This window comes from Nicotiana tabacum, chromosome 3 (genome assembly GCF_000715075.1).
Source record: "Nicotiana tabacum cultivar K326 chromosome 3, ASM71507v2, whole genome shotgun sequence".
NCBI classification, from domain to species: Eukaryota; Viridiplantae; Streptophyta; class Magnoliopsida; order Solanales; family Solanaceae; genus Nicotiana; species Nicotiana tabacum.
In genome coordinates, this window is record NC_134082.1 from 211,867,427 (window position 1) to 211,895,333 (window position 27,907).

The window sequence follows — 27,907 nt, forward strand, 5'->3', positions numbered from 1 at the left end:
TTAATTCTATGGGTTCAACATTTAAAGTTATGGGTTCATATCTATTATTTATTACTACAATTTTAGTGATTTTTTACACATAAATTTATACTTCGCGTCAAAAGTGCCAAGTTCAGTTGAATCCGATAGTTATATGGTGCATCCACCCCTGATTATACTGGACATGTTGTTACTGTATAAGCCATCTTTTAAGGTCAAAAGTTGAGCTCAAAATAAAATTTATTTTCCTAGTTGTGCAAGTGTCAAGTTTCATTTTATGGTCAGTCTTACTATCCATCATATCCAGTTCGATTAGTACATCCATCACCTCGAAATTGTTGGAATGACACTCACAATGAAGAAATTAAATGAGATCATTAATGAAAGCCAACATCTCAGGTCCTTGAAATGTGTATCACATACATTGAAATTTACTGCCTTCTTCAATTCAAGGTGATCAGTTAATGATTCTACGTGAAATGAAATGACACGTATAAGAAAATTTCTCCTCCCTTTATCTCAAATGCTCATACCGAGGTACTTGCGTTGCATGGGAAAATCAAGTAAAATGATATTTCACAGCAAACCCTCATGCAATTTCACCCTATAAATAAACCCCATTTAACCCTAAAACTTCAAACCACAACAAAAACCAATATATCGGACAATCCTCTTTTTGCCTTTAATTTAACAAGCAGCTTAAAAATGCCAAGCACAATGGAAGATGTCACTACAAAGACTGAAGTTGAACCAAAGAGTGCTAACACTGAAACAGAAAAGGAGAGTTCTGTTTGTGAAAAATCTGAAAAGGAAAAGAAGGAGAAATGTGACCAAGTTGAACTCATAAAAGAGGAGGAAATTCCAGTTGAAACTGAACCAAAAACTGGAGTTACTTTTCCTGTCAAACTACAAGATGGGAAGTTATTGAAAGCTGTTGGTTTAAGGAAGAAAAGCATGCTTGGCATAGGCCTCAAGATATATGGCTTTGGTAATTAATTATCTTCTAATTAAATCTATATCTTTCATAATGTTAGCAGCATAACTTCACTTTTGGTTCTGTCTTAATTTCTATTAGTTTTATTTAGGTATGATCACTAAACTGTATCCTCTAAAGTCTAGAATAAATTTTGGTCATATTAAAGTAACTAAACTCATTTCTTTAGGATGTGGCTTGCTGCCACGTATTCCCCTTGTTGGGGAACTTTAAACTTTATCCAATAATTAATTAGGTAGTATAACGGCAATATCACTAAACTTTATCCACTATATATATATGTATAACGACAAAATATATTCATCAAGTTGACTTTACTGCTATAGTGGATAAATTTTTTATAACTTTCTGTTATATATAGTGGTTAAATTAAGTTTAGTTACTTTAAGTTGGCAAAAGTATTTTGGTGATATTTTCGATAATTATTACAATGAAATAAAAAGTAGTTTTCTGACTTTACTTTTACAGTAACTAAAATTCAGTATACATGAAATTAACCCTCTATTTTGCATGCATTATCAGTTCGTTTTTTAATTTTTCATTCGGTGTCTGGTACTCGTATTATGGCTCGACTAAATCTGTATTCGTGCCAGAAAGTCCTACGTTGGGTGGGGGTAAAGCGCTTCCTAACAAAGGCAACTTCATACCCATAGCTCGAACCGAGACCTAACCCTTATTGGTCATGCATTACCGGTTTTAAACACATTCTGATAGGGATATTAGAAACAAATACTGCTGTATTCATCCAAATTAACCATTTCTTCTTCTTTGAAAATCCAGGAATATATGCAGACAATGAGAAAATGAAGGAATTAATGCAGTCAAAAATTGGGAACAAAGCACCATCAAAACCAACAAAGGAAATGTATCAAATGGTGATTGATAGTGATTTTGGGATGATGGTGCGATTGGTGATAGTGTTTTCTGGGCTATCAATGAGTATGGTCAGAAAGAATTTTGATGAAGGCCTTGGTGCAGCCATAAAAAAACTCACTGGTGGCAAGAATGAAGATCTAACCAAAAAGTACTAGTACTACTTAATTATAACAACTTTAAATACTTAGCTAATTAATTGTAATTAACCATATATATTTTCAAAACTCTAATATTGTGTTGTTATATTAGGATCATGGGTGAAGCATCTGATGACATAAAGCTCACTTCTGGATCAGTGATTGAGATTTCTAGGCTTCCTGGATATGTTCTTCAGACTAAAGGTAAAACTCTGATGTTTGGACAACAAAAGTGATTTTTCATATTTTCGAAAAAAAATGTATTTTGAAAAAAATATACATTAAAGATCAACTGTAATAGCAAATTGGAGAGTATTTTATGAGAAAATTACTAAATATCATGTCTAAGTTACAAGGAAAATGACTTTTGCAAATAAGTGAAAAAAGTCATTTTTCCCCCTCTAGATAGACTTTTTCTTGAAAAATAATATTTGGTAACGAAACATCAGAAAATAATTTTTTTATGGATAACCTTTTTCTGAAAAAATTCTGTGATACTAAATGTACACCCCTAATTAGGGACGGAGCTAGAGTGTTGATTGCCGATTCGGTTGAATCCAGTAGTTTTGGTTCAATCCCGACTCCGCCGCTGCTCCTAGTTCTCATCATCCATTTCATGCTATCGAATACTCAAGCCAATTTAACTTTATAAACCTTAAATAAATGCAGTGATGGGTGAGATAGTGAGCAAGGTGGAAAGTGAACTACTGTGCAGGGCATACATTTACATGTATTTAGGTGAGGATCCTTTTGACAAGGAAGCCAAGGACAAGTTTGGGACATCCATGCTCTCAATGTTCTAATTAAGTTGAGAAATTTCAGCAATTTTTAGAAAATGTTAGGAAATAAGTTGGTGTTTTGTTCGTGGAGAAAAAAACGCTGGGAAATTAAAGTGGGGTTCTTTCACCTGTGGTCACTTTGTCTCTAGTTCAGCTATATAATGTTAGCTTGATAATTTCAATAAAAGAATTACTTAGGAGATACTAATTGCTTTTGAATTAATTAAATGCAGAATGTGTTAGTTCAAATGCGCAAAGCTTCAATACTCATATCCCCTAACCCTCAGGATCCCTCTCTCAAATCACGCAGAGAGAGAGGTACATATATATTATGTTGGGAAGCGTGTCAAGATAATAAAAAGAAAACGTATTTAAGAGAAAAAAATAATAAATTGCACAAGACAAGACAAGATTTACGTGGTTCGGTAATTTTTGTCTACTCCACGGTCACACAAAAAATAACTCTTTATTAATTGAAGAGAGAAAGAAGAAGTTTTGGTATGATCTATAAATGAAAATATAGACCCCTATTTATAAGCATTTGAATGCCCTGCCGAGGTAAGCGCTTACATCATAAGAATGCCGAGGTAAGCGCTTACGTCATAAGAATGTCGAGGTAAGCGCTTACATCACAAGAATGTCGATGTAAGCGCTTACATCATATTTTCATCTCTTTTTGATTTTTTTTTTATTTTGTTTACTTTCATATACAACAATAAGTTTGGTCCTATCATATTACATATACAAGCTTCAATTGGATTAAAAAAAAAAGAAATATCTACGGCTAAAATGTTATATATATAGAGATAATAAACAATACTTTTTACTTTGATGTCTGGCTCTTTAATTAAGTATTACTCCCTTCGGTCCATAATAAGTGATCAATTTATTTTTTTATTTTGTTCCAAAATAAGTGTTTATTTATATAATCAAGGAAAAATTCAATTTGTTTTTTCAAAATTACCCTTATGTACGTATTCCTAAAAGGCGAAAAATATAAACGACCCCTTTAAGTTGTCCCCAACAATCAAACAGACATCTCCACTGACCCCTTTATCATTTTAACACTTCAAGTGGCTATTAAGTGTACCACGTGAACATCTGAGTCCGGCAAATTATATGCGTGAATTACACTCACTAATGACATGTAAAATGAACCAATTTAAAGAATGACAAATGTATATTGCAATAAAAAAAATTGACAAATATAATTAACAAAAAAAATTAAAGCAAAAAACCTTTTTTTTTTTACCAATAAACATACACTGCCGCCCCTCTTATTTCATCTTCTTCCTTTACCTCCCCCCACCCCCCAATCCCCCTCCCAAAATAAAGAGGTCACAGCATGTAGAGCACCCATTTCACCATCTCTCTCTTTCTCTTTTCTTCCATTTTTAACCAACTGAAACTCCACCTTAATACCATGGAAGAGATCACTAAAAACAGTCATCCTAGCATCTATTTTTCTCCGACGAACTAAAGCTGCGAAGACCCAGCAGCTCTAACCATGAGTAAAATGGGATGGAACTTTTGTGGGTGGTCAGTAAAATTGTTATGGTGGAGTGGTTGTTATTAATTGTTACATTATTTTCAAGATTGAAGAAGAGGAGGTGGATTAATGGCGGAAGGTGGAGGAGCTAGTGATTTGGCGAAGATGAAATATTTTGGGAAGAAAGTAAAATTAAATGTGTGAAAAACTAAAAAATGTAGTGGGACCCACATAAAAATATGGTGCTCCACATAAAATAAAGCTGAATTTTAAATTTAAAAAAAAGGAAAAAAACTTAATTTTTAGAGTTTCACGTGCTTAGAATTAAATATAAAGCACACACTTTGCCATGTCAGCGTGAAACGTTTACGAGGTCGCACTTTAGTGGAGAAGAAGTGTTAAAATGGTAAATAGGTCAGTTAAGGTATCTGTCTGATCGTTGATGACAACTTAAAGGGGTTGTTTATGTATTTCGCTTTCCTAAAAAGTCATTTACTCATCACATTTGAGAAGACAAGTAAGTGCTATTGTAACTATGGTGCAACATGTAATGAAGGGTAGTTTAGTCACACCAACTATTTTCGAATAGAATTTAATATTTTCTTAATAAGTGTCCCCAAATCAAATTTGTCACTTATTGTGGACCGGAGAATATTTACTTTGGTGCCTAGCTCTCAAATAGTGAATGTCTCGTAAGTCAATTTCTGATTTAGAGACCAACGTGCTTAACATAGTTAGAACATTGCTTATAGGTTCTTTTTGGTGATTTTCCATATATAGGTTTGTACAATTAGTGCTCCACTCTAATTATTATTTATCGAATTTCGAAGAAGTGGGTATGTTGATTACGTACACGGTATATCTTCGAACCAAATTCATATTTTTAGCCCAGTTAAAGATTAATACATATGGTTTAATTTCTAATAGTTCTTTAATTTTTAATTCAGTTCAACTAAGTGATTGGTCATTGAATTGAACATTATTGTTCTGATAACAAACAAATTAAAGGAGAGGTGCAGTACCAAGAGAAATACTTAAATCCGAAAACCACATTGAGAGAAATTAGCGATGAATACAACCCAAACTGCTGAACTTTCTACCGTGAGGTAGAGAGACTGTTTCCAAATAGACTCTCGGCATCCTTCCCTCCAAGAACTTCTCACCTTGCTCTTGGGGAGACTCGAACTCACAACCTCTCGGTTGAAAGTGGAGGTTGCTTACCATCAGAGCAACCCCTCTTGTCGTACCAGACATCAAACCCGAAATTAAAAAATTGTACCATACATATGATCAAATAATCCCGAGATTATAATCTCTTATTTCACCACCCGAATGATCCTTTAAGGAATTAAATTACACAAGCCAATGCCCACTCTCCAAAGGGAGGATGCATTTGAGTTAATTTACATGCGTTACAAATCCAACCATCATCGCAATCACTATCAATCTTGCAATTCTTTCCACAAGTTACTATATGGGGTCGTTTGGTAAGATGCATTAGATAAAATAATGCATGCATTAGTTTTATGTATTAATAATATCATGTTTGGTAGATATTTTGAACATATACATTAGTTATGCAAGCATTACTTATATATCCTATTTGGTATTATCCTATGCATAACTAATGTATAGAAAACCATGGTATCATCACCTTTTTGAAAGCCATCACTTGTAATATTCTTGGAGACCAAGAATTTTCAACTGCATATCATATACTATAATTTTAGACAAAATCAAATCATTAGGAGTAAAATTATAAGACTTGATAAAGAGTGATATAGTAACATACCAGAAATTGCTATAAAGAGAATGGTGAAAATTATGCCAAATTTTGAGCATTTCTTTTCCACTAGCCATATTAACAAAACTTTGGATTACTGATAGAGAATGAAAGAGTGTATATATAGTTATTTGAGTAAAACTAAGATCTAATACCCTCTCTTAAGATATTAATTTGGAGCTCATTTCGACATTTCGACAACTTAGCTTTCTATTATCATGATTCATGAACATGTCACCCTAATAAACGGTTATATCTCTAGTAAGCATCCAATAAGTCGTTAAATCATGTCAATATTTAAATGATTAATTAACTTTTACTTAATTTTTTTTATTAATGTCAAGACTTTTTCAAGAATCTTGCACGCTGAAGGCACCTCTATGTTTTTTCTTTTACGGAAAAAAATGTCAAAAGCATTTGAAGTTTTTATTCAACTTTTATTTGCCAAGTTTGGTTTTTGGGGATCTCACTTGATCAAATTTTCCACAAAATAAATTATGATTACTTCTTAATCTCATTTCTTGACTGTTACCAAAGTTTGGGGTGTAATTAGAAGTAATTCTTTTTCACGTATTTCCCATTGATAAGTATCATGATTACTTTCCAATGATTACAAGTTATTCTTCTTAAATAATTTCCCACCGAGAAGTAATCATGATTACTTTCTAATTAATCTCTTCTCTTGACTTGGGAGAGCAGTTGAGTACTGTTATTTCAAGTCTTTCTTCGAGAAAAAAATATATTTCAACTCATTCTTTTTTATATCACTTAATTAAGAAAAGAATTACTTGCTACGTCTTCTTTCTTTAATCTAACAAAGAAAGACTTCTTATTATACGACTACTCTCTAAAGTCAGGAAATTAAATGACAACTTGTGTCTTGTGGAAGGATGACACAGTGCATGTGCATTTCAATAGCAGTAGAATTATGGAACAAATCCATATTACACATTTTTTATAGACTAATATTATCTTACACACTCGACATTTCCAGAGTGTATCTACGACAACACATAATTTTTTACAGCTGGCGCGCATGTTTTACACACTCTATTTTTCTCTTACCACTAAACCATTATCATGCCATCTCCCACCCTAGAATCCCTAGTTTTCCGGCCAAAGTCCTTCGGCAATTCCCAATATTTATTCTGCAAATTTGAACAAACCTTTTATCTCTACAATATACGTTCACAAGATCTCAAACTGGAGTAATTACAAAAATTCAATTAAAAGCTGAAAAAATAGTCAATGATAAGGCGAAGTGAAGGTTCGGCAAAACACTAATTAAAATTTTCCGGTGTTCTCTCTAGTTCAGGCGAAATTTTTTCAAGTAGTTGTCTATTGGGATAGTATTGGGAAAAATTGAGTTTACATATTACAGTGATTGGAAGATGACGTGTCATGACACGTAGACTGGTCAATGAGTTATGATTGGCAAAGAGGCACGAGTTGCAACAGATACGAGCAGAGGCACATGAAGAGGCACGAGCAGTTATTCAGAAGACTCAACGCTCGTACCTATTTAATCCAAAAATCAAGGAGAATGAATCTGATAGCACAAGAGAGTACAAATACAGATTTAATAAGCATTAAATACTAAAAACGTTAGGGAATCTGTATTAAATCCTAATGATTATGTAACGTAGCATTTAATGCCTTTAATTGTCTATAAAGGTGTCTAACGGATCGGGTTGACCCATAACCGGACCGGCCCGGTACATAGGGGGCTGGGTGGGGCTGGGTAGGAGGGGTAGAGGGGGTTGGTTCGTTTAAATTTTGGTAACGGTTAACCGGACCGGTCAAACCCGGTCCACGTGAACAGTATCGTGTACCGGTTAAACCGGCCCGGCCCGGTACAACCTTTTTTCTGTTTTTTTTTTAATTTTTTGAATTAAGTGGGGCCCACTAACCGTTGGCAATGGTCAGACCTGGCAGGGATCCGTTGCCCAACAGGTTAATTGTATTAATAGCCTCTTTTTTCTTTAAAATTTAACCTTTTTTCAACTTACAAAATTAACCTTCTCTAAAACTATAAATACACCCCCCTCTTCTTCATTTCTTCACTCAACTCTCATTTCTCAATCTCAGTTTCTCTCATTCTCTCATTCTCCAATTTTCAAGATTTCAAGTCTCAATCTCAAATTCTCAAATCTCAATTCAATTTAAATCATGCCTCGTACTTCTAGAGTGCGCTCATATGTTTGGCTAACACTTTGAGGTGGTAGAAGAAAATGAAGAAGGTCAGAAAGTAAAGTGCAAGAACTATGGTCAAGTTTTAAATTTTCGTTCAGAGTCTGGCACAAGCAGTTTAAGGAGGCATATAAAGTATTGTCTTGAGCGTCCTCCGGAAATTCGTATTTAAGATTTTAAGACAATTTGTGTTATTTTAAAATTATTGGACGTATTTACGCTTAATGTTTTAGTTTGTTAGATTAATTTAAAGTATTGTTAATTTATTATGCATGAAAATTTAGTTTTACTATTTTTTGTTAATTTACTTTTTAAATGCAAACTTTAATTTTGAATTTTGAAATAAATGTAGCACTTGCAATTTATATTAATAATTTTATATTAATATAACTTGTAATCTTTAAATTAATACAAATTATTAATATAACTTACAATAGTTATACAAAATACAAAAAAATTAAAAAATACACTAAACCCGGCCCGATCCCCTTAACCTGTAACCCTTACGGTTCAATTTTTACCCGGATGAACCCGAACCCGTTAAGCCCCAACCCGTAACCGGCCTGGACCGTAACCCGTACGGGTGTATTGAATCACAATGATTATGTAACGTAGCATTTAATGCCTTTAATTGTCTATAATGGCCTTATTATGACAAAGGCATAACGTATAACTTGGAGATAGCTATAAAAGGAAGAGAATGGATCATTTGTAAAGACACGAAATACTATCTGAATACATTGGTTTACTTTGTTTAGAAAAGTCAAAAAATTGAAATTTTAAGCCCGAAACGAAGAAACCACAACAATAGAAGGCTTAGGTTGGATGCGGGACCTACAATCTTATCTTTTTGTGTAACGGGTGGAGTCCACTCGTTTTTTGTGGGAGAAAAAGAGGGTGGGGTGGGTGGGTGGGGGGGGGGGTTGGAGAAGCTTTTGTTTCTGTCGTGGGAAGAAGAAGGGTTTTTTTTATTTAACAGGCATAGTGCGGTATAATAACGCGTTATATATAGCGCGGTATTATACAACGCTATATATAACGCGTTATTATACCACGTTATACTTTAACGGCAGAAACAACATTAAAGTATAACACGGTATAATACCGCGTTAGATATAGAAAAGTAACCTTTTTTTCTGGGCAGTAGAAAGGTATTTTGAGTCCAAAAAGTTGGCATTTAGGTTTCGTACTCTTTTTGGTGCACCTCGCCCCAGGGTTTGCCTCGAAATCGCCTTTTAAAACACTAGTATCTACAAGGCAGAATGGCCTAAATGACACCTATACTTGTGCCACTTTGTCATGCCGGTCCCCAAACTTAACAATTTGCTAATTGAATACTTACACTCCTTCAAACCATATATAATAAACGCTTATGACAGGAGGCTGTCAGTGCGTGTAATACAATCTCCTCCACGTTGGCTGCCACGTCAGAAAATAACAATTTGTAGATGTCATATCACATGATAGATTAAAAATAATTAAAATCAAAAATAAAAATAAAATTCAAACATAAAAATCATCATGCTTTTCCGGTTTCCTCCGACCACCGGGAATTCTCGCCGGTGAGTTCTTTCTTATCTCCAATTACCCTGTGCCTTCTCTCACCTGTGTATGCCCCCATCTAAAAATTGATTACAAAGAGAGAAACAAAATAGAATTTTGATTACAATTACATAGGGAACAAAAACTAGAAATTTGGGTTTGGGGAATTCGCGGAGTGAAATTTAAGGAGTGATTATCCAAATCTGTGTTATATATATACATAGAGAAATAAAATCGAATTTTGACCTAATATTACTCAGAGAAGGGGGCTATACCATTCCATACCTTAGCCTTTCTCTCACCTTCCCCTCTTTTCTTCATTTTCTGCCGCATCTCTTCTTCTTCTTCCCTTTTCCTCTTTCTTTGTTTCTTTGCATACAAAATTCTTCTTCCTCTTTCTAATTTTCTGCTCATAATTGCTCTGAGAAAAACAAAACAATGAAAAAAAAAAGATCAAATGGGTTATGGCAAGAACTAGGCTTCCTAAGTGGTTTCTTATAAGTTATTGTTAGTGATCAAAGTGATATGTTGGTCCTGTTGGATGTTAGTTGTGGGAATTACATCAATGATTTGCCCTAAGGAATTTGATTTAAATCTCATATCAGTGTTAAATCAAATTCATTGTTTACACTCGCTTTATACGCGTGTATTTCATACATTTTGTCCAACTCAGCTGATTTAATGCCACATAAGCTTGGTCAATGGTTATAAACGGTTATTATATACGGTTTGAAGGAGTGTAAGTGTTCAATTGGCAAATTGTTAAGTTTGAGGACCTGCATGACAAAGTGTCACAAGTATAGGTGCCATTTAGGCCATTTTGCCTAGGGGTGGGCATAAAATCCGAAAAACCGAATTCCGAATCGAACCGAATTAATTTGGTATTTCGATTTTTCAGTATTTCGGTTTATTTCGGTACATAAATTACGGTATTTCGGTAATTCAGTACAGTATATGGTATTGGATTATTGATATTTCGGTATTTCGGTATAGTTTAATGAAGTGAGATCAAAAGCAAATCTCACTACTGTCAACTTGTTTCTAAAATTTCTCGGACTTCTCAGAGTTTGTAATTTGAGATTAAACACTACACACCAGAGTTTCTCGAGCCTTTTAGGAATATCAATAGCTCTAATGTCATTTGTTGAGCATAAAAGCTGTGCGACAAAAAACCTGAAGGCATATGCATGTCTTAAAGTATTCTCAAGCTTGTCTCTCAGTCATTTAAACATGAGAGAGGAAGTAGAATAAGTTAAACTTGTCACGGGAAGTTTTCAAGTTAATATTTTCATTTATTTGAGAAAGTCTCTCTATTTCGGTTCAAGCTTTCATTTGAGAATGGTAATTCACAATTTGGCATATATTTTATTCATGAAATTATGCCATTTTCTTGTATAAAGTTCTTATATAAGTTTCATTTATTTACAGTGAACCCCCCAGAGGAGAAATGCATCCGGAAAGCAGAATTGGCAACTAGAAAAGGAGGCTGGTTTACCATCATTGTAATTTTCGGACCTCAAAATACATAGTGGTGTAGTAGAACGATCACTTTTTCAGCATTGGCCTTAATACAAAGTTCTTAATCTGGTGTGTAGTGCTTAATCTCAAATTAAATTGGCTACCAGCATTGGCCTTAATGTAAAAAGTCGATGTAACTTTTGAAATACTCTGGATCTTATAGGCTCAAACACATAAATGTAGGTATCAAACGAATGGCAAAAGATTCCGTGAACAACTTTAGAGGATCAAGAAAAAGAAAGCACAATATTAGAGTAATTGAAGGTAAAATAATGTTGGCGCCATGTTTGCTAGTTAATGGAGGGGGAGACAACGAAGATTTGGTTTAAATCGAAACCGTACCAAAATAGTACCGAACCAAAATAAGAAATACCGAATCGTACTAAAATATTATGGTACGGTATTTGGTATATACAATTGATAAACCGAATACCGAAATGCCGAACCGAAATACTGAACGTCGACCCCTAATTCTGCCTATCTACAATGATAAAGCTACAGCACATTCCTTCAAACAGAATTCTGTTATTCTAACTACCTCAACTAACTGTAACTAAATCTCCCTCTCTGTAACTAGCTTTTGACTTTGCACTACTTTGTCTTCTGTACTTGAGCTGCTCGAGCTAATCCTATATATTTGTAAATCAGAACGGTTATCCTTTTGCTACTTATGAGATCACGGGAAATTGTCTTGAAGCTTGTCGGAGTATGTACAACAGCCAAATTGCTGACCCAATTGCATTCTCTAATCATAAGAACTGGACTAAATCAAGACATTCAACTCGCCGCTAAACTGACAGAGCTATATTTCGAATTGTTACCTGTTCAAACTGCCCGTAAAGTGTTTGATGAAATTCCTCACCCAAGTGCATACACCTACAATCGCATTCTACAACGCTTTTTTGGAATAAAACGATATGGGGAAGTACTGTCTCTCTTTTCATCTATGTTGTCATTCGAAAAGCCTGATCATTTCACATTACTTTTTGCATTAAAGTCGTGTTCTGCATTAAAAGCACTAAATTTTGGCAAAACGATTCACGGCTTCGGGATAAAACATGGTAACATTCATTCAAACATGTTTCTAGGCTCGACCCTCATTCAGTTTTACTCAAAATGTGGAGATATGGACGACGCTTTACGCGTCTTTGAGGAATATACAAAGCCTGATCTTGTTTTGTGGACAACATTGGTTACTGGTTATGAGCAAAGTTTTAAGCCTGATGAAGCATTAGCTGTTTTTACTGGAATGATGATGACACGTGGCGTTAGTCCAGATCCAGTAACCCTTGCCACTGTTGTTTCTGCTTGTACTCAGTTGCTGAATCTAAAAGCTGGGGAAAGCGTTCATGGGCTTGTAATTAGAATGAATAATAAAAGTCCCCTACCTGTATCCAACGCTTTGTTGAATTTATATGCAAAGACTGGGTCCATAGAGTATGGGGTAAATTTGTTTAGGATGATGGAAGAAAAAGATGTAATTTCATGGAGTTGTATAATTTCTTGTTGTGCTCATAATGGTGCTACTGATAGAGCAATAAGTCTTTTTGATGAGATGATACATAAAGGTGTTGAACCCAATTTGGTTTGTGTGATCAGTGCTTTGCAAGCATGTGAAGCTTCTTGTAACTTGGACAAAGGTAGGAAAATACATGAACTAGCTTTCCAGAAAGGTCTTGAACTAGATATATTGGTTTCCACGGCTTTAATTGATATGTACATGAGCTGCTGTTCACCTAAGGAAGCGATTATGGTATTTGATAGAATGCTGAACAAAGATGATATTTCGTGGTTTTCTCTGTTATGTGGTTGTGTTCAAAATGGAATGTTCTACAAGTCGATGCAAATCTTTTGTGATATGACGTCTAGTGATATCCAGCCTGATGCTACTGTGATGGTTAAAATTCTTGGAGCTTGTTCTGAGTTGGGGATTATTCAATTGACTTCTTGTCTTCATGGTTATGTAATTAGAGGAGGATTCACCAGCAATTCTTTCGTCGGGGCTTCACTTATTGAATGCTATGCAAAATGTGGTAGCTTGGAGGAGGCTGTTAAGGTTTTTGAAGGATTAACAGATGATAAAGATATTGTTGTCTGGAGCTCCATGTTTGCAGGCTATGGAATTCATGGACAAGCTAAGGAATCGATTAAGTTATTTCATCGTATGGTTAGAGATTCCTCAGTTAGGCCTAACAAAGTTACGTTCCTTTCAATTTTAGCAGCTTGTAGTCATGCAGGTCTTGTTGAGGAAGGAATTGAATTATTCAATATGATGTTAAATGAGTACCAACTGATGCCAGAATCAAAGCATTATGCAATCATTGTTGATTTACTCGGACGAACTGGAGAACTGGACAAGGCTATGTGCTTTATTAATCAAATGCACTCACGGGCTGGAGCACACGTGTGGGGGGCCTTGCTTGGTGCCTGTGGGATTCATCAGAATACAGAGATTGGAGAAGTCGCTGCCAGGAAGCTTCTCCAATTAGATCCAGATCATGCAATCGATATCTTGTTATCAAATGTGTATGCTGTTGATGGAAAGTGGGATGGTGCAGCTGAACTTAGAGGTTCAATTAAAGAGAAACAGTTGAAAACGATAACTGGCCAAAGTGTTGTGAGACTTTAGGAATTAAGTCCATGTCTTTTTAGCCATTAAGTGATATCACTGGGACTTAAGAGCACATCTATAGATTCCTAAGAAATTTTGAGGCGAAATGAGAGAGGCAGGCAATGATCCTAATTGAAACGTTCTGCGGAATTGTGCTGAAAGAGTTTCATATTTTCAGAAGTTTGAGACAAACGACATCTGCTCAAGTGTGTTATCCGCATTTAGATATGGTTTAAGTATTTCTGGATGTCGGTATCAGGTACATAGCTTACTAGTCAATGACTGCTATAGCATCAACAGATCCAGGATATTCATACAGATTGCACAGGAAACAAGCGGGAAGGTCAGAAATGAGTTGCTCAACTGTCCTGCATCTTTGTAGCTTCAATATATAACAATCATATGTCAACAAGTATTTGCTCAAATCAAAGGTTGAGCTAGTGGACGAGATCCTTCCACCTTAACTGAAGTTTCTCAGGGTTTGAGCCCGTGGAATCGAGAAATTCCCCGTAGGAAGCAGCACCCTTTTTAGTGGACTTAACGCTACATGAATGCAGATTAATAGGTCTAGCGAATTGTGGTAAGTATTTGCTGAAAGTCCATAAGATTAACCTCTCTTTTCAGTAATGATAATTCTTTTTGATTCTTTAGGTGATGTTTATGGAAGGGTTGTGGTTGTGGAATTTTTGCCGGATGGTGAGCTTGTAAAGCACATACTGGACAAGTAGATTAAATTGTGCATGTTTGCGTAGTTTTCATTTCGGTTTACATAAGTTGAAACTACGGTGGCAAAATCCACATGTTGCCATATATTGAACAAAGATTCTTTCTTTATTTGTCAAATCTTCCATCAATTATTTAACCAGAAATGCATACGAAGAGGAAGAATTCTGTCATTTCAAATTCCCAAAGGTGGGCAGTTGAGATGAAAAAGATGCCTAAAGTTTACTATATCTACCAAGCCTCGTATAAACGCACTTGTAAGTTGTAACATTCAGTAACTGTTAACAAAACAACTCTGTCAACAATTTCTTAGACCAGACATATCACTACTATTTGCTAGCTATTCATCAAGAAGTATTCTGAGTCGTTTCCAAAGTGGTCAAAGGGCGTAGGCTGAAGAAACTATCACCCTGTTTCACAAGAAGAAGAAAAAAAGCAAAAGTTGCCCATAACGACTCAGAAGCTGCACTCCAGCCCAGCCTCCAGAGAATTAGTGAATCTACCAACTTAAGATAGAGAACCTAACAAAACCATATTGATCTCATTCACCCTTGAATCCAAGCAAGGAGAAACAAAAACCAGCAAGGCATCTGGAGTTTAAAGAATTTCTGTATGGTGTTACTTAAGGGTACCTGTAGCTATCAGTTGGCACTTTATATTTAACAGCCTTTCTAGGTTCTTGTTGGGAATGAGCAAAGGAACTCATCTCCATAGTGGAATTACACTTTGCATTACATTTCCACTCTTAGATTAACGTATACCAATATGTATGCAATATCATGGTTCGAGATTATAACGAACATTATTACCTTTCTACAAGAACTAGATGCCTGAAGACTCTTGAGCGCCAAGTTTATGCCAAGTTAACAATGAGACGATGACATTTCACCGAGCCTTCTTATAAAAGCCATAAGCCACAGCAACAACAGCCACTGCTCCAACCACGCCCACGACTGTGAGAACCTCACGCTGCTCCCATTTGCCGAACCAGTTTGAAACTCTTCCCTGCCCCTTCTTACTCTCTTTCTGCTCAGCACTTGCATCTCTACAACAAGAAACTCCTGCAGCACCTTGGCAACAGCTGAAATCAGTTACACTCTCCTGGCTTCCATTTTCTAGAGGCTTCGTTTCTTCATTGGTTACTTCCGGAACCCTCTGTTCATTCACTTTCTCAGTAACCTTATCATATTGTCCCATTTGGCCCCTACAGAAGAGCAGAGTAGAATGTATCAGATCTGTGATTACAGCAATTAGAATAAAAGCAAAGCAAATTCAGCTTCGCAAGTGTGCTAAAGAATTTCCTCCATCCGAAACTTAAGAGACGATTAAATTTAGAGGTCCAAGAAGCATGATGTAGGTCAACCAAACCATCAGATTTTGCAAATATTATGACCGCATTGAGGCAATTAGGCCTAATAAAGGGGTGTGGCTCCCCCAAGAAGTCCTCGTAGAAACTGGTCCAATCATAGTGGAGGCGCATCCAGCATATGGAACTGACTAAGACAATATGGCCTCATACTAGGACTATTTGACTGTTTAAACAAGAATAACTCTTATTAACTGACAAATATTTAAGAAGTAACATGTCTCCCTCCTGACCACATAATGATCAAGAGATGCAGAGAAAGGAATAAGCTGCGCGTTTCTGAAATTAGGTGGCCTATTGTATGGGATATACTTATATAATACCATCAACAAACAATGTCCAAGTGATTTTTTTTTTATAATGCAAATAATTTTATTGATAATGGGAAAATCTTCCGTTTACACAATGTCTAAGTGATAACACTCTTAACCCAAGAATATCCCCTTTCTGCAATTGAAACGGATCACCTTACCACTAGTCCAAAACTAGTATTGAAAGGAATAAGTTTTGCCACACTATGACCTAATTAGATAGCAAAAGTAAACAAGTTTTCCGAACAGTCGACCACCAAAACCTTTCCAGTCTTAAAATCGACACTAAGCATGGCACCTCACACCAATCAAATAAGTAGGGACAGACAAACACAGATCCCGATAACTTGGGATTCATCATCTTCTGATACCCTTTATGCTCTACTAACAACCATTTCTTCTTCCTAATTTGATAAGAGACAACCTTTTGTTAATTAATGAAACTTTTCTTTTATGGAAGCAATCATTAAATGATCTATATTGTCTTGCGATAGGCGTATCTCCAATAATTGTCTTATGATAGCCTTTTATGCAAAAGTCAGCAATAGGAGCAAATGAGGTTATGAGGCAACTATGCATCTTAAGCTCACTACTTAGTGCTGTGAAATTTGCTTAGGGAAAATAGAAGATGTGGAGGTATGGCGCAAATAACACTTCAGTTTGGGGGAAGTTTAACTGTAATAATGGAAAGAATCATGGTGACTGGTTTCATGCGGAAACTGCAAAGCAAATTGGAACAGGTGGGTTCTTAAAATCCATTTCTATAGACAACATCTAGAATAATGACAAGAGCTTAAGTGATCAATTTAGTAGTAGAGGACTGAGTAAGTGAGTGACGCTGAGAAAGTACTAACATTGTTCCCCTGCTCCACCTCAAAGGAAAAGGAAGCAACTGCTGCTCCCTCAAAAATTGATATAGGTATGAGCAAATCGCATAGTTAAAGAGTACATTGAGTCACAAGCTCACAGTTGAAAAACAAGATTTATCTTGCAAGAGTCTTAAACCATGGAAAACATCATGATATTTCCTCAAGCAGCCAAGGGCCAATCTTCCAAAAGCCAAACAGAAAAGTTGCAACTTGCACCATGTGGCAAAACAACAGCAAAGCATGCAAAAGTGAAACAAAGGAAAGGACAACCAATACAAACCTCCAAAGTCGTTCAATGACTTTTCCCTCTCCAATATGCTCATCAAGCAAAACAGGGACATCATCTGGTGCAACATAGCCATACCTACATTAAGGCAGCACATATAACATGTCTGTAATGGACAGTCTAATGCAAAGCTTCTTTATTTGACCCTTAAGGTGCTGCTTAGAAACTAGAAAGTGTATTTTTCTTTATGAAATCATTTTCCACGTTGGCTTAAATTGTTCAAAATCTTTTCACAACGGAAATGTTTTGAACTGAATGGAAAAATTGACCATTCCTCTAAAGTATCACAACTCGTAATTTATTTCACTTGCTTCAACCAATATGTAAATAACAGTGTCAATTTAGCGTTCAAAATATGCCCAGAACACCATCCCCCTTGCCCCCTCTCTCACCTTCTACAATTATCATATGTGAAATACCTTTACATCCAACCAAATACAAAAAACTTAGCTATAGTAATAGTTATCCAAGGTAAAAGATTTTCAAAAATGCATGAAGAACTACCCTTATTAGAGTACAAAGTGATCTGGAGTCTAGTGCTAAAACAACATCCAGGTCTTCCTTTATAAGAGAAGAATAGGACTTACCAGTAGCCAACAATTTTCCCATCTTTGTCCGGACTGAAGATTATGACATTACCAGCATACTTGTGGCCACCAATATGGGAACAAGCTGTCACATAAACTTTGTCTTTCAAGCCCTTGGACTCAATCGCCTTGCCAAACTCCTCAATCAGAATTGGTCCACAAACACCACATCTTTTATCTCGATTATTATGGGCACAGACAAACACATAAGAACCACTCAGCGACTCCTGCGATCCAGAGCTCCAAGGATTGCCATTGACAAGCACATCATCAACAAATGCATCCACATCCGACTCCTTCAAATCCCTTCACCATAGACAAAAGACGTGGATATCGACCATGAGACAGAATTGATTGGGATGAAGCATACAAGTTGAGATCGACATATTGAAGCAACCAAAGAAAAAGCATGTAAAGCAAAAAGTAACTTCAGTGCAGAATCTTTTGTTTTTTGATGGCCGAGGAATCTGTCTGGGGCCAACCCTTAAGACCCAGCAGCCTCCAAAACTTGGGGAAAATTGGCCAACCCCTCTACCCGTCCCCACTTAAATACCAGGCTTAGTTCGCATGATGCAGGACCGAACCAGTAATCTAAGTCACAACTCCCTCAACCTTTGCCACTTGAACGAAGCCATGCGGGCAACTTCAATGCGGTATCTACCTACATCAAAACTGTTTTCTTCTGATATAAAAAAGCTGGGATCCAGCTAATAGAATCAAGTCAAATTCATGAATGCTTATTTCTCATTTCTTGTTTTAAAATTAGGTAATGTTTCATTCATCCCATAATACATGGAATATCAAGGAATATCAGCTTTCTGCTGCTCAATGCCAAATTTGAAAATAAATGAATTTAAAATGAACAAACAAATAAACTACCTGTATTTGATCATTTCAGGAAAAATCAAAACATCTCCATCTGATACTTCCATGTCATCACGTACTTCGCAAATCGTCAACATAGTCTACAAGAAACAATCACGAAAATAAACAATCGATCAATATCAATCAATCAACTACACCTCAATCTCAAATTAATTGAATTCGTTCTATGAATCCCGCTCTAAAAATGATTATAGAACACAAAATAATTAAAAGCATTATTCCAGTGACCCACTTAGAAAGCTGATAGAGTATCAAATCCACCGATTACGTGGCATTTCAATTAGGCGAACGGCATCCACCTCCCTTTTAATTCGAGTCTAGAAGTTTCTCGTAGAGCCGTTAACTAAAGTAATCAGTTTAGGTTAAAACTAACCTTAATTTTGATATCATCCTTACGAGCTTTAAGAGCATCAGAGAGTAACTTCGGAAGCAGATCGGAATCAGAGGCTTCAACGCGAGAAGGCCAAGTCTCATGAGATTTGTAGCAGAGGAACAGATGACGATCGTAGGAAGTAGCAGTACCCGCAAGTTTACTCTGGTACATCTCCGCACGCTGAAACCCAAACTTAACATCGTCGGCTTCGGCGTCGGTGACGACGGTAGTAGTAGCGTCGGTGGAGAAGTTTTCCGGTGTTGCCGCCATCACGTGAGATAGGATTACGGCAGAGAAGCGAGTGAAGAAGGGTTTTGGAGAGATTGTTGGAGAGAAGTGCAAGTAAAATGTGATTGAGGAAAGAGAATGCCGTAGATGTTTAAAAGGCATAAGCCTTGCTAGGCAGAGACTGAGTTGGGATTTAAGAGGAAATGAAATGATATCGTTGACAACGACCGGTGGATCGTGAGTCTCACGCTCCATTTTCGTATTTAAAATTAACAAAAAGTGCTCATTCTAGTCCCATAAGTTTGGAGTTAGTTATTTTTGTTTCTGTATAACAAAAAGTGCTCATTTTTCGTTGTTCCTCTTTTGGACTGATCAAATATAGTCTTTTGTTTTCGTTACTATACAGTACATTGGAAGAAAATAAATTTAACAATACCTTTTACAACAACTACACCAACACGGCCTTGTAAAATCTCACAAGCGGGGTCCGGAGAGGCTAGTGTGTACACCTACCCGATGGGACAGAAATGTTGTTTCCGATAGACTCTCGGCTCATAAAGACGAAAAGAAAACGAGAAGAAACAATATATCAATATCTAATATTATCTTTTACAATTTCAATAAAAGAAAATTACGCGGCAAAAGACCTCATATATTTTACTTTTAAATCTTTTATGTAAAAAAATAAAGATCTCTTGGAAAATGTGACATAAAACTAAAATATGTAATTGATCATAAATCAATTGACCATAGGGAGAAAATTATAATAGAAGGTAAAAATAAATTTTCCTATTTATATATAAATTTTTGGATCCTCTTAACATAAGAAAATTAAAGATTCAAAATCATGAATTTTTGCGGCCGTGATTGTCGAAAGTAATGGTGGAATAGCTCATTCTACATACAACTGAATAAACCATTCATCATTCTTTATTCTACTAGATTGTGTTTCTTTTCTATTCATAGTATTTGTTTATTGTCCTTTTTCATATTTAGAGCAAAGTTGTTCTTTTCTTTAACGTATTTGTGTTATCATGTATGAGTATGACCAGTCCATTTCCTTTGAAACAAAATCCATTTAAGTTTTGTTAGATTTGACCAAAAGTGCCTTTATTTGTATATTAATGGGCTATATTTGTTCAGTGTTGAACAATTAAAGACTGAAATGGTTAATTAAAAAGAGCGACTAAAATTGTCACTTCTCCAGATGGGCAATCTTGCTCCTAGCTGATTCGCTGAATTAAGACTATACAATTATCAGAGTTGGATCCAGAGTTTTAAGTTTATGGGTTTTCATATGACTTCAAATTAGTATATTATAATGACCGGACTAAGGAATTGTGTTCCTAACTAAATATTCTTATACATTGAATGATTTTCTTAATACAAATACATAATCTAGCCAAAAGCTATTGGGTTCCTGGGAACCCATACTCATACCTTTAGATCTACCCCTTACAATTACCCAAGATTTTCACAGTTTTGCCAATTTAAACAAGTATTTACTGTCCCTTTCATCGACTGAATCGTTGTTGTGATACTCTCGAATCCCACATCAACAAAACACGGGAGAGATATTGGGTTTACTCTAGTGACGTGTTTTAAAGCCGTGTGGACCTAAGCCCAAAGCGAACGATAGTACTAGTGGACTAGGCTGTTACAATTGCACATCTATTGGTTCTTCAGTTGTAAACTTTGAAACATCACATAATGCCTAGTTTTATAGCCACATTATTTTTCACATCAAGTCCTACTTCATTAATATTAACAACATACTTAACCTTGGACAGAAAGCAATTGTTCCAAGTTGTATAAGTTCGAATTCTGAAAAATTGTGCAAGGAAAAATGGCCTTCAACATCCAATTTGCATTTCAACAGAGTCTGCACTTTACATTTGCATAATCAAATGAACACAAAAAACAGGTGTTTCTTCAACGTGGCTCTTCGTATAACTGCAGGGGGACATAGCTGCCAAGGAAAAGAATTACTCAGAAGAAATCAATCTCGAAATAATTACCTGAAGGTTTCACATCAACACCTGCCACCTTTCCTGCTGGTAGTGTTCGGGGCATATCATATGTCATGCACGGTCTGGGTACGTCTGGAGGACTAGCACATCGTATAAGTGCCCAGTTTACGTTCTGAAAGAAAGGATGTTGTTTTATTTCAGTAGCCCCGCGCCTATATGCAAGGCGATGCTGTGGCTCCTTCACAAGTAAACCTCTTATCAAATCCCTTGCAGCAAAACTAACAGTAGGTGTTTCAGGAAATCTCAAGGGCTGACCAACAACGTTAAACAATGTTGCCCTATTGCCCGCTCCCTTGAACGGAGTTTGTCCAAACAAGAGCTCGTAGAGAAAGATCCCGAATGTCCACCAATCTACAGCACTTCCATGTCCTTCACCTTTAATAATTTCAGGAGCCAGGTACTCGTGTGTCCCCACGAAAGACATAGATCGAGCACTCGTTGGTTCCGCAAGGAGTTCCGGAAGAGGGTGGTTCATTTGGTTGTATATTTCAGTCTTTGGTTTGGACTTCTTTTCTTTCTTGGGTTTGCTTAGAAAACGCGGTGTAAAACATGAAGGTTGGATACATGCGGGCTGTACGACACAAGATGGCTGGATACAGTAGGATGAGCTCTTGGACTCTAAGCTTGAATTTGAGGATCTAACTAAAGTTGGGCTAACAGCACACCTCAAGGAAAGGTCAAAATCAGAAAGCATTATATGACCATCTTCTCGTACCAAAACGTTCTCTGGTTTAAGGTCTCTGTAAATGATTCCAAGCATGTGCAGGTACTCTAGTGCAAGAAGAACTTCAGCCACATAAAACCTATACTCCAAAAGAGAAATTAACTGTAAAAACCATAACTAAACTGAAATCTAATTCCAACCTATCATTACTCTTACTCAGCAGAAAAGCTAGGAATTTCCTCAAGGGTATTCAAATTTAAAAGAAGTGAAAAAAATTCCCGACAACAGGTGTTCAATATGTGTTATATACCTCAACAACAACAACAACATACCCGGTATAATCTCACATGTGTTATATACCTCTAAAATGTAATATTTTATTTATATGCACGGTGTAATTTTTCGACGAAGCTGGTCAATTGATCACCCTTACGGCCATGTGCCTTCGTCCCTGCTCTTACTGATCAAAGAGGATGCAATGTCTGTGAATATTGTGCATGCTAGGCGACCAAAAAGCATACAATTGTACTATTTATAATCATTAAAGACTAAATATCTCAATCTTTCATCCGAATGAACTTATCTTTGACTAAGTGAAACTACATAGTTATAATCAACTATGTCAGCACCAGAAAAAAATTACCTTATACCAGTCAGTTTCCTTTTCAAATCAAATGACACCGGAAAAAAAATGAGAACATGTAACAGGAAAAGAATGAAGTGAACATAGCAGGAAGGTTCTGAGGTCTGAGTTCAATGTCGAAAAAAATAAGAATAGCTTGGGTGAGATGCAAACGTTTAAGTGAGGAGACAACAAGGCAAACAAACATATATGGTCTAGAATACAATTGGAAGAAACTTAGTCATCGGCAAATTTAGCACAGTGCAGAATATCACTGATCATTGTAGAACAGCAAGGCCGATAGAGGTGAGAAAATTATCAGAAGAAAGATATCATAGAGGGCCTTACTTCACTTTCTGAAGGATCTTCCTTATGTAATAGATCAAAAGTACTCCCATTTCAACCAATTTTTAGGACACTTAAAGCGTAATAATGATAGCAGGTTTTTTGAAAGAATACTTATGCCAGCTTTGCCAATAGCATAACATATGGTAACATATTGGTTTATCCAGGCAGCAACGTCAAATATTTTTTTATCATTAAAATTGCAGTAATAGTTGGAGATCTTAAACACAGAACAAAACGTGAATAAGATACAAAAAACACATATAAAACACTGACCTGGCAGCATGCTCGGGAAAAAATTTCCCGGGCTGTTTTTGCCTAAGTGCATGCAAATCACCCCCAGGGCAAAATTCCATAACCAAGCAGGAAAATTTATCTGTTTCGAAGTGTGAATACAGTGTTGGTAGAAATGGATGGTCCAAAGACTGCAATATCTCTCTTTCAGTCTGAGCTCTTACAAGTTTCTTGCGACTTTCTAGAGCTGCCTTGTCCATCACTTTCATCGCAAAGAAACTTGTTGTTCCAATCAACTCTGCTAGAAAAACACTTCCTATATCACCACATCCCAATTGCTTCAAAAGTCTGAAGTGGTTGAAGCCCAACGTTCCCTCACGGGTTCTAATGGCTTGAATTGCATCCCACCTTGTATCATTTGCCTTATGCGGTTTATATGTTGCGCTATTGAGACTACTAGAGCTGCTTTCTTCACTAACGTCACTACCCGTGCTGCCTCTGTTGAAGCTTGTCTTTCTGCTCTCAACGAAATCGCATGAGTTACTAACATCACCACTTTCACCAGACTTGTCCACAGTGCTGCTAATGCATTCACTGACTTCTGTGTTGGAGAAACTTTGTTTGGCTTCTGTGTATTGTGTAGCGGAATAAAAGCTGTTTTGTGGACTAGGACAAAAGCTGATTCCTGATTGAGGTGGCAACTCGATTTTTAAATGATTGCCAGCTGCTTTGGCAGCAGCATTTGAAGTAAAACCATTATGTAAATCCTTGGTAGATGATTTAGTTTCAAAGGTTAAAACCTGCTCTCCTGAACAACCGTCTGCCATTTGATTGCCGGTATCTTCTGTTCCCTTTAATTCCTTTTTCCCTTCATCTGCTTCAGAATGGTGTCTCGTTGATTCAGAGACATCATCACTTTTTATATTATCACGGGATGTGAGGGTTGCAGAAGACATATTGCACTCAACAGCAGTGAAAGCATTGTGATCGTGTGGCAAGGAACTGATTCCATCAACAAGTGCCTCCATTGTGTTCTTTGGTATTAGACACTGCCATCACACAATTAAAACTGAAGAAATTTAGCTACCAATGTCATTTTAACTAAATTTTACTACTTCTTTTCAAACAAGACTTGATGTCATGATCGCATAATGCAGCAAAAAGCCAATGAACAAATTGAGGAAGTAGCTCAGAATAAAATGATCAGACAACACGTCCTAACCGGTCATGAGCACAGACTTGTTCGAAAGGGGCGGAGCTAGCCTTTAGCTTACAAGGTTGGTCTGAACCCAGTAGCTTTGGTCGAAATCATGTATTATTTGTCTTAAAAAAATCATTGAATAATTACAAATTATTAATTTAGAACTTAGTAACTTAAAAGGATAAAATTTTTGAACCCATAAACTTCAAATCCTGACTCCACCTCTAATCGTTCGAGGTATTAAACCACAACTCACTCTCTGGCGGAGCCATGAATTCTAACAAGAGGATTCAAAAAAATGTTAAACACACACTTGAGATTCAAACCTACAATCTACCGCAATTGTGGGCCACATTTTACAACTACACTTGAAGTTTTCACAAGGAGAATCAATAATTTATGTAATACATAGAAATTTACTTTTACCTCCATACACAATATAATTTTCAGGTGAAGGGAATTCAATTGAACTCCTTCAAACTATGTAGCTCAGCCTCTGAGTCAGTGATTACATTTCAACTATCCGATCACATAACACCAGAAATCGAAGATTTTGAGCAATAGGAAGTACTGTAAAAATCAGCACAGAGAAAGAATGAAAGTAAAAAAAGAGAGTCAGAGATTGTTGATTTCACCTGATTACAATATGCAGAAGAATGAATGATCTGTCATAATTATTGACGAAAAGTGAACTCGCTCAAAAAGAGTCACAGCTTTGCATTGGGAACTGCTTTTTCTTTGTATTGTTTTCTGAGTTCCTTTTTCAGATCCGATCGAAACAACGACGAGTGATGAGTTAGTAACTGTAATAATTTCGGCTAAACGATTTAAAAAAATGGATAATGGGCTGGAATAGTAATTAATTTGGGAGAAAAAGAGAGCCAATGAATCAAAACGAAGCTCCCAACAAGCAAGCAAAAGGCAAATGAAACAGAGCAAAGCTTAAGTAACTCTCTCTCTCTCTCTCTCTGTTTCTGTTTTCTTCTTCATCTTCACCTTTTTCTTGTTTTTGTAAACGCTTATATCGTAATCCTATACAAATGCTTCTTTCTTTTTTTCGTAAAATACGAAAAGACAAAAACAAATACTATTACTGTAACTTTCGGCACAGAGTGTGGAAGAGAGGACTGAAAAAATAATTTATTTATTATTGTTACTGATGACTTTTTTACTGAGAGCCACTGGTAGTTTACTGCTGTCTGCTGAATGATTCAGTGTTTTTGACTGTCACCAAGGTAAAAAAAAGAAGTCTAAATTTCATGCAAGTGGGAAAGCATGTTTTCGGATTGTTATTTAAGATGTTTCGGTTTTTAAAATTTTAAATTTTAAATTTGAAATAAGAAATTCCAGTTTCAAATGATGGGATATTAAATGAACGAGAACGGAATAATGTACAAACATAAATATCATTAAAGAAATGGTAAGAAAATTCTGGTGAATGAAGCAACTATCTTCAAATTGAAACTATGTAATATACTAATATTCATTGTTATGGAAGGCATAACAAATTTCACTCTATTTCGGGTTCGAGCTTGAAAATATAAAAAAAATATTATAGGAAGCGTTTTTCTTTTTAATGGGTTTGTATAGTGCAAATTCAAATTCACCTAGACCTTAATACGGGTACAGAATACTTAATACTCCCTCCGTTTTAATTTATGTGAACCTATTTTTTTTTAGTCCGTGCCAAAAAGAATGACCTCTTTCCCTATTTGGAAACAATTTACCTTTATGCAATGATTTATAGCCACACAAAATATATGTTCTTTATTTTACACTACAAATTTAAAATTCTTCTCTCTTTTTTTAAATTTTGTGCTCAGTCAAATGGGTTCACATAAATTGAAACGGATGGAGTAGAAAAAAAGAGAGTAAAAACTTCTCTTCTCAAATATCAATGTAAGTCAAGTCATGTTTGACATGTGATGCTCAAGGTCAAAATAATTTAAAGGAAGCTACTAGGTTGTGCATATGCTGAAGCGACGAATGACGTGTGGAATGAAGCTAAGATTGATTAGCTTTTTTATTTTTATACTTTTCAACTTTAATTATCTTCCTTTCTCAAGCTAATATAAGTTTCAGTGTATTTCAAGGAATACTTTTATTATTGTATAGATTATGGTTGCTACAATCGATATGATTGGAAGGTCCAAATTGCAGTTTAAAATTTGTGATAATCTGACGGCGCAAATAGCTTTTACGTTTACTACTATTAGTTGCTACGCTATTATGTGAGAATTGAAATCCAAGTTTAATGTATTAAGCACAAGTGTTTTATTCCCTTTGTTCACTTTTACTTGTTCATTATTAACTTTACACGCCTCTTAAGAAATAATAAATAAAGTTCATAATTTATCGTGATTTGGAATGAGTAATTAATATTAAGGACAAAATAGAAAAAAATAAATTATTGATAAGCGAAAAGTGATAAATAAAAATAAAAATTTATTTTTAGAATACTTGACAATTAAAAGTGAACAGAGGTAGTATGTTTACTAAAATTACTTGCTAAAGATGGCAAAACAAAAGTAGAGAGTTCTTATCTCACCAAAGGTTCATTTCTCTCCCTCCCCCCACCCCACCCCCCACCCCCAACCCAAACACACACAAGAAAAAACTGAAAGGCTAATTGTTACTTGTACATTTTGTCAAGACTCAAGATTCGGTATTTTCCATCGGAATAATCATTCCAAAAATTGGTTGAAATAGCAATGGGATTAATTTGCTGGTTATAATTTACTTATCTTTGACATTCGACATTCTTGCCTTGTCATCTAATTAAGCTCAATAATAACTTCATAATATTTGGAAACTTTTTTTGTGTGTGTGCGTTGTGGTGTGTGTGGTGGGTGGGGGGGGAGGTTAAATATTTATGCCGAAGCAAGGTAACATTTAATCGGAAGATAAAGGAATTTATCACTTTTATTAGTCCTCCTCTTGATTGGTAAATTGGGAAAGGTATAAGTTAAGGGAAAAGTTAAAATTTAACATATACAAATACTCAGTGGCGGAGGTCGAATCTCCACAAAGAGGGTTCAAAAAAAAATTATAGTTAGTGGGAATTGAACCCATGACCTTATGTAAATTTTGAACTCCCTTGATCACTAAACTACACTTTTGAATTATGTTAAGAGTGTTCAAAACTTAATATATAGAAATAAAAAACAGATTTTACCTTATATATACAGTATAATTTTTCGGCGAAGGGTGTTCGGGTGAACACCTTTGCACCCCTAAATCCTCCCCTGCTAATACTACTACGAATAGTACGTAATAAAACTCCAC

The 27,907-nt window shown here is 35.8% G+C and overlaps 4 protein-coding genes across 6 annotated transcripts; 2 read left to right on the forward strand and 2 right to left on the reverse strand.

Annotated features, from left to right (window-relative positions):
• The first annotated feature begins 604 nt into the window (after positions 1 to 604).
• Positions 605 to 2,969, forward strand: LOC107825163 (chalcone isomerase-like protein 1). 2 transcript variants are annotated; one of them, XM_016652024.2, is made up of 4 exons: positions 605 to 967; positions 1,754 to 1,997; positions 2,099 to 2,190; positions 2,656 to 2,969. In XM_016652024.2, the coding sequence occupies exons 1-4, from the start codon at positions 685 to 687 to the stop codon at positions 2,787 to 2,789; spliced, it is 753 nt and encodes a 250-aa protein (XP_016507510.2). In that variant the 5' UTR covers positions 605 to 684; the 3' UTR covers positions 2,790 to 2,969. The 2 variants fall into 2 exon arrangements, with proteins under 2 accessions (XP_016507510.2, XP_075106656.1); XM_075250555.1 differs by lacking the exon at positions 2,656 to 2,969 and adding an exon at positions 2,506 to 2,648.
• A 6,923-nt stretch (positions 2,970 to 9,892) lies between these two features.
• LOC107824666 (putative pentatricopeptide repeat-containing protein At3g01580) lies at positions 9,893 to 15,090 on the forward strand. 2 transcript variants are annotated; one of them, XR_012708154.1, is made up of 3 exons: positions 9,893 to 11,110; positions 11,198 to 14,478; positions 14,550 to 15,090. XR_012708154.1 is itself a non-coding variant. In XM_075250556.1 (2 exons), the coding sequence occupies exon 2, from the start codon at positions 11,958 to 11,960 to the stop codon at positions 13,914 to 13,916; it is 1,959 nt and encodes a 652-aa protein (XP_075106657.1). In that variant the 5' UTR covers positions 9,893 to 11,110; positions 11,198 to 11,957; the 3' UTR covers positions 13,917 to 15,090. The 2 variants fall into 2 exon arrangements, 1 of the variants encoding a protein (XP_075106657.1); XM_075250556.1 differs by having other exon boundaries at positions 11,198 to 15,090.
• LOC107825067 (altered inheritance of mitochondria protein 32-like) lies at positions 14,683 to 19,704 on the reverse strand. The gene is made up of 5 exons (XM_016651931.2): positions 19,299 to 19,704; positions 18,920 to 19,005; positions 18,041 to 18,346; positions 17,448 to 17,531; positions 14,683 to 15,825 (listed from the first exon to the last, which is right to left on the reverse strand). The coding sequence occupies exons 1-5, from the start codon at positions 19,686 to 19,688 to the stop codon at positions 15,507 to 15,509; spliced, it is 1,185 nt and encodes a 394-aa protein (XP_016507417.1). The 5' UTR covers positions 19,689 to 19,704; the 3' UTR covers positions 14,683 to 15,506.
• Positions 19,705 to 21,373: 1,669 nt separating this feature from the next.
• LOC107824899 (serine/threonine-protein kinase D6PK) lies at positions 21,374 to 25,927 on the reverse strand. Its single transcript, XM_016651739.2, has 3 exons — positions 25,258 to 25,927; positions 23,464 to 24,470; positions 21,374 to 22,359 (listed from the first exon to the last, which is right to left on the reverse strand). The coding sequence occupies exons 2-3, from the start codon at positions 24,447 to 24,449 to the stop codon at positions 21,516 to 21,518; spliced, it is 1,830 nt and encodes a 609-aa protein (XP_016507225.1). The 5' UTR covers positions 24,450 to 24,470; positions 25,258 to 25,927; the 3' UTR covers positions 21,374 to 21,515.
• Positions 25,928 to 27,907: the final 1,980 nt, after the last annotated feature.